This window comes from Drosophila nasuta, chromosome 2R (assembly GCF_023558535.2).
Source record: "Drosophila nasuta strain 15112-1781.00 chromosome 2R, ASM2355853v1, whole genome shotgun sequence".
In the NCBI taxonomy this organism is placed as follows: domain Eukaryota; kingdom Metazoa; phylum Arthropoda; class Insecta; order Diptera; family Drosophilidae; genus Drosophila; species Drosophila nasuta.
The window spans coordinates 1,393,603-1,402,621 of NC_083456.1; the positions used below are offsets into that span (position 1 = coordinate 1,393,603).

The 9,019-nt window shown below is 41.2% G+C and overlaps 3 protein-coding genes across 4 annotated transcripts; 2 read left to right on the forward strand and 1 right to left on the reverse strand.

The window, feature by feature from the left end:
* Window positions 1-527: 527 nt before the first annotated feature.
* LOC132786695 (putative uncharacterized protein DDB_G0271606) lies at window positions 528-4,811 on the forward strand. Of its 2 annotated transcripts, none has more exons than XM_060793303.1 (4): window positions 528-819; window positions 2,636-3,199; window positions 3,521-4,516; window positions 4,599-4,811. In XM_060793303.1, exons 1-4 carry the CDS (start codon window positions 814-816, stop codon window positions 4,725-4,727), a joined length of 1,695 nt encoding a protein of 564 aa, XP_060649286.1. In that variant the 5' UTR covers window positions 528-813; the 3' UTR covers window positions 4,728-4,811. The 2 variants fall into 2 exon arrangements, with proteins under 2 accessions (XP_060649286.1, XP_060649285.1); XM_060793302.1 differs by having other exon boundaries at window positions 529-819; window positions 3,287-4,516; window positions 4,599-4,810.
* A 1,523-nt stretch (window positions 4,812-6,334) lies between these two features.
* LOC132786259 (DNA-directed RNA polymerases I, II, and III subunit RPABC5) lies at window positions 6,335-6,759 on the forward strand. Its single transcript, XM_060792748.1, has 2 exons — window positions 6,335-6,517; window positions 6,574-6,759. Exons 1-2 carry the CDS (start codon window positions 6,423-6,425, stop codon window positions 6,680-6,682), a joined length of 204 nt encoding a protein of 67 aa, XP_060648731.1. The 5' UTR covers window positions 6,335-6,422; the 3' UTR covers window positions 6,683-6,759.
* LOC132786258 (methionine aminopeptidase 1) lies at window positions 6,687-8,066 on the reverse strand. The gene is made up of 3 exons (XM_060792747.1): window positions 7,834-8,066; window positions 7,028-7,768; window positions 6,687-6,974 (listed from the first exon to the last, which is right to left on the reverse strand). Exons 1-3 carry the CDS (start codon window positions 7,985-7,987, stop codon window positions 6,742-6,744), a joined length of 1,128 nt encoding a protein of 375 aa, XP_060648730.1. The 5' UTR covers window positions 7,988-8,066; the 3' UTR covers window positions 6,687-6,741.
* Between the last annotated feature and the right edge of the window lie 953 nt (window positions 8,067-9,019).

The following is a 9,019-nucleotide window of genomic DNA, read 5'->3' on the forward strand; positions in this document are numbered from 1 at the left end:
GAGCCGATAATATATGAGTATTTGCCTCGCGATGCCACGAAATGCTTTAGGCCCCTTTTAAAACTGCATAACTTCAGACCAGAGGCATTAATTGTTCTGTGCGACAATTGTGGACATAGCTTTTTAAGAAATGGAAGGTGCGAGTACTATAAAGACAAGTAAAACTGATCAAGAATTGAAAACACTTTCGATCAGACTATGCGTGCGTGTGTATATGTCTGGCATTACCAATGCCAAAATTGAGACAGTGAACTTGCAACGGAATAGACATCGGCATCGGCATCGGCAACAACATCGGCGTTTCATGTAGTGATCGCGTGCTCATTGCGAGCTGAACAAGTTTCTCAAACGGCGCGTCGGCCAGCGACTACGAAGCCGCCGCGACGCAACGTGAAAGAAAAGCCGATCACTTTCTTTGTGGATGGTCTTCGCTTCCAGTGAGCGACAACATTTCTGCGTACGCTTCCAAGCACAAGCTTCAGCTCTGGCAAAATTAACTATCAAAGTCGGTTAAAGTTGTCAGGTCTCAGTTATCTACGCGACTTGAACCAGTGCAGACTTGGCAGAGTAGCCTCTTTGATTTGAGCGTACTGTTTATTTTTGATAAAGGAAAGCGCAATAGCGCACGTGGACATGAAGTTAATTGATGTGATTATATACTTAATTGCAATTTTAGTCTTCATCTACTTGCTGTTGGAGTAGACCTGCTGACACAGCCCGTCGAAGCTTTCTTTCTGCTTATAAAAGCCGTCCATCATTTAACCACTCATCCAAACGATTGTGTGCTTTTAAATTGCAACAAACTGAAACAATATGAAGGTAAGCAAATCCCATGTTGAGTTTAGTGGTTTCATTTATCGGACATTAACATTAAAACATTAAAGCAGTGCTCCCTGTGGGAACCGAACTAGTTGAAAATTCGTTAGTGTTTTCGCGGCATGCATTGTTGCACTTTTCACTCTACAAATTCGATACCCCCCCACCGACAGTCAACCCTCAACCCTCAACATTCATTACATTAATTTTTCATTGTCATTTTCACATTCATTTTTCATTTCAATGTGGAGTATTATAAAGACAATGCCGCATCTCGTCTTTTTCTATTCAATGAAGTAGCAATTTACAGCGAGCGTTTTTTTTTTGAATACTTGTTAAATTGCAATTGACGGTCAATTGAAATTGCGTGCACTTTCATTTACGGATTCAATTGTAACGGCAGCAAATTACAATGGGAACACTTGAGTCACTCTGTTTTCGTTGGTTGCATGCAGCTTATTTGCAGCACAACGACAAATGCTTTCTGTGGCATTCACCAAGCCGAGCAAAGTCTACTTATTAGACGATGCCTTGCCGTTAAGTTTACCTCAATGTGCAACATAGTGTGGCGGGATGAGCTGAAAACAAAATATTGAACTGCAACACAAATAAACAATTGGTTGAAAGCTTCTATAAAGTTGCTTTTCCATCTGGCAAAGTGGGAGAAAAAATTGGGTTAGAAGCGCTAGTTTACGAAGCGCACCATCATAGTTTAGTAGTTGACTTTGATCTTGTATTTCAATACAACAACAGCAAATTTTATTGATGATTGAAAAAATTCAAATCTTGAATTGATCAAAAAATAAAATAAAAATACATATGTGTATAAATTATATTAATTACGTCCGCATTGCACTTTCTTTAAACATGTGTCAATTATTTGTAACCGCATAAGTTCAGTCACCAGCTTGGACTGTTAATAGTTATTTTGCAATGGCTACTTACCATTAACCACTAACAACTAACCGTTAGCCACTAACCATTGGCCACTAGTCTCTTCATAACGCCTGCAATGACAGCAACGATAGCAAACCGTCCAGTAATTTAGTCTCAATTATACACATACCTACATACTCGTAGTCGTCTACTCACTCGATTAAGCAAATGCAAATGCAGCACGTAATCAAAGAGCACTCTGCATACTGAGAGTACGCTAACCGCATTGTTCCTCGCCACGGTATGCCACCAATTTCACTTGTAGGCATCGAACGCTTGATTGCTGCCTGTCTGTCTGGCTGACTGGCTGGCGAGGTAACGGCACAACATTTCCATTGTCAGAGCCAGTCTGTTTTTGACTCAGTCTATATCTGCGTTACTTTGGCTAGTGAAATTGATTATTGTAACAATTACGAAGCCAAATTGTTGGCATCCCGAGTAATGTACCGCACAGCTCAAAATCACAACAAAACGGAAAGAAACCAAAAAACAAGACTTCAAAGAATGAAACGAATTCGACTCTTTACTTTCCTGCTAAAGACTGCATTGAATGGTCAACTCAATTAATTAGACAAACACAACGCACACACATGTTCAGGTGTAATGTAACATATAAGCACTTAACCAATAAACAGCAGACCACGCGACGTGATAAAATTTTAGAAAACTGTCAATTTATAAAAATTTTGGCCATTTATGTCGGTGATTAAACTCGACTACTTTACCCTCCCTCCTTTCATTCTTTTTCCCTACCCCGTTGACTGTGCCCCTTTGCTTCCCTACATAGCTTAGAAAGTTTTAATTGAATATTCGTTATATAGATATATTATGAAATCCATTAAATTTCCTTAACAATGTGAAAACAACACTTTTCCACCGACAGACGTTGCTCCTGCTTTCTTTTTTGCTGGGTCTGGCGACCTGTGAGCCACCCGTGGTCAAAGGTCCCTTAGTTTTCAGCAGCAGCAATTGGCCGCCCAAGCGGGTCCAGCAATTGGGACGTCCTGCGCCTATTGCAGCAGCTAATTCTAAGGGCGGCAAGCAGCGCACATTGGTTGTGCAAATTCGAAGTGATCATCCGGTGCCCCTCGTGCTAAAGGGTCGTGCTGGAGTCCACAGCCATGCCCATCAGCATGTGCTGCCCCATCAGCACGTACATTTACCATCCCACTCGCACTCACATGCGTACTTGCAGCAATCGCACTTGCACTCCCATTCGCATTCTCCTTCTCTTCCATTGAGTCATGTAAATTTGGTGCGCGGGTCGCGTCCCTTGAAGCTCAGCGCTCCCGTCTATCTGAAGCCTTCGTCTGTTGGCAGTCGCAAACCACTCAAGATTAAGCTCAACAACTCGAAGCCCCACTCGAAGCCCGTCTTTGGATACGAGAAGCCCTTTAGGTACGAGAAGCCAACTGCGAACTCCCACACCGAACTGCAGCACTTGCCGGTAAGTCTGATCTATTAGCGCCCTTTACAATCACACTTATGACACGATAACTCCCATCACATGCAACCTGCAACACGCATCCCCCAGCTGGATTCGCACACCAACAATTACAACAACGAGTTCTTTGCACCTATTTACACGGTTCCGGCCCCGAACCTCGCACTGCACCATAACAATCAGCTGGACGATGGTCTCGATACCGCTTACCTACCCCCCCAACCATCCCAAAATCCACCCGCGGAGGTTTACGGACCACCCGACAATGGGCATGAGGACGAAACAAATGACCAAACTATTCGTGATCCCATTTCGGGCTCGCAGAAGTTATTTGCTCCAGATCCAGATCCGTCGTTGCCAACCAGCAAGGTCAAGATCGCAACGGAAGCCTTCAATACCCCTAGCAACAACAAGCCGCTCCCTACGGATGTGCAGATCAGTCAACTGCCCGCTCAACCTCTGGTCCAGATTGTTGGAGCCCAAGCAGCTGCACAAACAGTGCCCATTTATCCCATACAGTTGGCTCAGCAGGCGACACAACCCTTCATAGCCGCCGCCGTTCCTGCTGCACATATTCCCATTTACAATCCCACATACTTGGTCACTCAGTCCAATCAGTTGTATACGCAACACAAACAGCAGCTCTTCAAGCCCAGCACAGAGCACGTCGTTGAGACGGGCTATATAAATGCTGACTTGACACAGGAAGTGGCCAGCAATGGACAAATCTTGCAGGCTGCCAAGGATCCGCATCACAACATTCATCCTGTGTTGGATACCGCACCACAATACGCAGCTCTAATCGCTGCTCCATCACTAGGGGAGCCTTCCGAGTCGTACTATGAGACTGCGCCATTCCATTTACCTAATAACGCTCCTGCAGTCGCATCATCATCAGCATCAGAGGGTGGATTTATAGTATCTAACTACTACGGCAACGCACACGATTCATCGCAACTGTTGCAAGCTTACGCTGAGGAGGAAGGAAGACGTCAGCAGCTAGAGACTCAACAAGCCGCAATTGAGCTGCAGAAGCAGCAAGAACAGCAATATCATTTGGAAGAGCTTAATGCTCAGGCTCAGGCTCAGGCTCAAGCTCAGACTCAGGCTCAATTACAACAGCAAGAGCAGCAGTTACAAGAGCTGCAGCGACAGCAATACCTTCAAGAACAACAGCAACAGCAACAACTTGAATTCCAGCAAACGCAGCAGGATCCAGCCTCGTCAGCTTTCGAAGAACATCAACGTTTGGTGCAACAGCAACTCGGCAGCAACACACCACTGCGCATATTTGTCCCAGATGAAGAAACGCCTGAAACGGTAATCTATTGATAGCTTTATACCATATGCCCACATGTGTCTATTTACGCCATTAACTTTAATATAATATTCTATTTAACAGCGTCTACAAAAGCGCTCAGATGATCTTAATAAAGGAACCGTTAAGGATGTGTCCCATGAAGATGATGGCTTAAGGGATTTAATTCCTGTTTCGACTTCCGTCGAAATTGCAGAAGCCAACAGTAAATAGTTGTTTGGTTTTAAAATATTTGTTATACAAAACCAATGTAATCTTAAAGCAACCAGTCGATAGTATAATAAAAAATTATTTATTACATTCTCTAATTTGAAGGAATTATGGGTTTAAAAGTGATTTTCAATAACACATCGAGTTAATGGTAAAGCAACAAAGTATGAACGGTTGAATCACGTCAGATTAAGTATTTTTATGATTCCGTACAGTTTTTTATGAATGGGTTTTCAATTTTGTAAGCCAACATTTCATTACAATAAGGAGTTTTAAGGAGAGTATTAAATAATTAAATTTTAAATAATTTAAGAACAGTACTTTAATAATCAATAATCAAAAGTTTAAGAACTGCTTTTTGGGTATTTGAGTTTTAAACTACTGTTACTTTACCACTGACCATACAATACATAGGATACACCAACTCTTGAAACAAAAACATATCCTTCGCAACACCATTATTGCGACACCAGAATAGCATCATCTGCATCACGCGAACAGCTGTTTAGGGGTGAAAAGTAAACAAACTAAGGCAGGAAGAAAAATATCAAAAGCAATAGAAAGAAATCAACAAAAAATTAACCAATTGATAAATTATGCTACTCTAACGACATTCAAAAAATATATACATATGTATGTATGTATATAAATGTTATTTATTATTCATCAATTGACTCTACTTATTTCTGTTTAAGCAATTCGCACTGCAACAATCATATTTCTAAACATTTTTTTAAATTTTTCGACTATTTTTTTTTGAAGAATTGCAAAACAATTTGAAATAATTAAATGCGCCAAAATTGGCAAGAGGAGTAGTCCGGTGGTTTCCATCGATATTACACTTTTTTCGATAAATATACCACTTTAATAATTTGCCGTTTTTTTTTCATTTGACAGGTAAGAAAAACATCGATATGTCAAAAGAGTTTTGCATTCTTATCGATTTTTACTATGAAAACAAATGAATCTAGTCTATACCATCACCAACGGGGTATTTCACAATTTTCAAATCGAATGCGTGTGAGATATACAATGGTAAAATTTTATAAGCAAAAACAGCGTCATTCCTGGATGCAAGATCCGGCATTTAAAGATTGATTAACTTTAGATGCAGCGGATAATGAAAAATGTTTTTGCATATGTACATATATTGGAAGCATTAACGCAAAATTTTGCGCTTTGCAAGCACATGCGAAGGCAGCCATCTGCTTTTGCACAGGCGAACAAAATAACGTTTGCTACAACTGTCCCTGTGAAACATGTCAACAAGAGATGGCAAGGTGTTTGTATGTATGTTGCCACGCATTCATCCGTTGACCATCTGAAATTTTTGCATTTCCGTGTATCTGCTTATCAAACAAAAACATAGGTATGATATAAATTATTTAAGGAAAGCTGAAGGCCTTGTTGCTAGTGCTCGCCGCGATAATTAGCTTTAATATTATTTTGTATTATTGTTAATTTTGTAAAATAAAAAAAATAAAAATAAAAATTTAAGGAACTCATTTTTTCTAATAACTCATTCATATGAAAAATGGTCTGTTAAGAGATATCGATGCATATGACAAAAATATCGATAAAATTATATCGATGTATGCCCATCTCTAGCTAGCACACGGCATGCAAGTAGCACACAACAGTAAAAGATATACTTACTATACCTCTGATTTACTATAATTAAAACAAATTTATGCCGAAATGATTATACCAATTCGATGCTTTACATGTGGAAAAGTGATTGGAAACAAATGGGAGTCCTATCTCGGTTTGCTGCAGGCCGAGTACACAGAAGGGTAAATTGAATTGTTAGTCAATCGTAAATCATAAAACCAATTTTATAAATTTTCAGTGATGCTCTAGATGCCTTGGGCTTGAAACGTTATTGTTGTCGACGCATGCTGCTCGGGCACGTGGATCTCATCGAGAAGCTATTGAACTACGCACCCCTTGAGAAGTAATGACTTCGATTTAGAGTTTTATATTTTAAGAAAAATAAAGGCTTCATAACAAGTCACAACTACAAATTGTCCATAAACCATGGTTGTCCATTGTTGTTGCGACGTTTAGTGAGAATCTCACAGCCATTATTGGTAACCAACAATGTCTGCTCGAATTGGGCCGAGTAAAGGCCATCGGCTGTAACGGCGGTCCAATCGTCCGGCCAAGATTCAGCCTTCTGAACACCCTCGGATATCATAGGTTCGATGGTAAAGCAGTGTCCAGCTGCCATGACGCCAACGGCCGAGTTCTCTACGAGAATAGTGCTTTAATACAATATATTATTTAGTAACAACTAAACTTACTAGCATAGTGTGGCACATTGGGTGCAGTGTGGAAGACACGATGGATTCCATGGCCACAGTAGCTACGCACCACGCTGAATCCGTGAGGCGCCACATATTTCTGAATAACATTTCCGATCTCACGATAGCGGACGCCGGGACGCACTAGCTCAATCGCCTTGGCCAACGATTCGTACGTAATACGCACTAGTTTCTTATGCTTCTCGGAGACATCGCCCACAAAGAACGTTTCGTTGAGATCGCCATGAAAGCCGTGGTGGTAAACGGTCACATCGATGTTGCAGATATCGCCATTCTGCAGCGGCCGTTTGTCGGGTATACCGTGGCAAATCACCTCGTTAACACTCGTGCAACACGACTTGGGAAAGTTGTAATAGTTGAGGGGCGACGGGTAGCAATCCCGCTCAATAGCCGCCTCGTGGACTAAGCGATCTAACTCATCCGTTGTAGTGCCCACCTCAATGCCTTTGGCGCCCTCATCCAGACACTCCCGTCCCAGGCGTCCAGCGACTCGCATTGCTTCGATCTCATCGTCATCCAGCACCTTGATTGTCGTTCCACGCAACGCCTCCTCCGACAGTGACCTTCCAGATGGGTGATCGGCGTAATCGGGTCGCTGTATGGCATCGGGTACAATCCTCTTAGGGGTCTGTTGGAAGGGTCGCAGATTACCGGTGAAACGGAAATGAGGCCACGGATTATAGACGCCATTATCCTCGACTCTTGGCTTTCCCACGCCAGCTGAAATATACATTCTTCACGGTTATGCTCTGATTACATGGGTAATGCACTGAGAATCAACTTACTGGCCAGAGCATGGATCGCTTTGTGTTCTTTCCAAAACCCTTTGAAGCATGCCTGCGAACAGAAAAAGGAGCCCTTGATGCCCAACTTGAGACAAGTGGGGCACTGAAGTGTCGCCTCCTTATCGCAATTCGTTGATTCGCATTTTTGAGTCATTTCAGCTGCTGAACAAATTTTCTTAAAAAAAGTTCCAAATTTAGAAATTCGAAGGCAACGCACATGCAACAACGGCGTTAAATAAATATAAAACCTACTTTGATAGCAGCTTATCGATATTTAATTTAAATATCGATACCTACTTTGATTTTACGCAATTACTTAAAAGTATTATATTACGTTCGCCCCATGTAAAACCCTATAATGTCCCGTTTCCACCTCGGTTTTTTCTGTTCAGGTCGAGTGTTACGTTCGCCCCATGTAAAAACCCATACAAAAAAACTCGGTTCTTCTACGTGCGCGAGCTACATGAAAGTATCGATAATGAACGTAGAAATATCGAACGCACTTTTTGGGTAATCCCGCGATATTTTTATCGATATGACATCTGAAAAGAGCTCACCAATCAACAAACTGCTGACAATTAAGTGCGCCAAGGTATGAAAATAGAAATAAAAAAAATGTATTTTGCATTTTAGAACAAATCTCCAAATCGTGGAGTAGCTTCACGAAGAAATGTTGTTTGAGTTGGGGAGTGGGGAAAATTTGACGGCGTTGAGGTCTGCTAAAAAAAACTTACACACATAATGTGAAAAGTAAATATTAGCCGCCAGCAATTCTACTTACAAATGGCCTATCTTAAATTAGATCTTGTTCTACCTTCTCCAAATATTTGTGAATATATTGAAATTTAAAAAAGTTTTCCATTTTACAAATGGGCGTACTGTTTTTTAAATTGTTCGCCAACTTTTGATTACATTTGAACAGCTGGTATTTCAGAGCGGTCACACTGAGAAATTTACCGTTGCCCATTATTTTCGTACTACGAACTTCGTAGCTGTGGAAAAGGCAAAACGGGACTTGAAATAACGTAAAAGAACTGAGTGGCTGTGGAAACGGGGAATGCGACGCAAAACTCGTTTGGCATATTTTTAAAATAAGTTTGCGGTCACACTACTAGCCAGCTGTTCCGTATTTTTAAATTTTTAAAATAGTTACATCAATAGAGTCATCGATGTTTCCTCATTAGTT

Excerpts from the sequence above, each read along its gene's own strand:
- LOC132786258 (XM_060792747.1), bottom strand. The coding sequence starts at position 7,987 with ATGACTCAAAAATGCGAATCAACGAATTGCGATAAGGAGGCGACACTT. Across the intron at positions 7,769-7,833 it reads AGCGATCCATGCTCTGGCCA|CTGGCGTGGGAAAGCCAAGA; the intron begins GTAAGTTGATTC and ends TGTATATTTCAG. Across the intron at positions 6,975-7,027 it reads CAATGTGCCACACTATGCTA|AGAACTCGGCCGTTGGCGTC; the intron begins GTAAGTTTAGTT and ends CTATTCTCGTAG.
- LOC132786259 (XM_060792748.1), top strand. The coding sequence starts at position 6,423 with ATGATTATACCAATTCGATGCTTTACATGTGGAAAAGTGATTGGAAAC. Across the intron at positions 6,518-6,573 it reads CAGGCCGAGTACACAGAAGG|TGATGCTCTAGATGCCTTGG; the intron begins GTAAATTGAATT and ends ATAAATTTTCAG.
- LOC132786695 (XM_060793302.1), top strand. Across the intron at positions 3,200-3,286 it reads CCGAACTGCAGCACTTGCCG|CTGGATTCGCACACCAACAA; the intron begins GTAAGTCTGATC and ends CGCATCCCCCAG. Across the intron at positions 4,517-4,598 it reads ATGAAGAAACGCCTGAAACG|CGTCTACAAAAGCGCTCAGA; the intron begins GTAATCTATTGA and ends TCTATTTAACAG.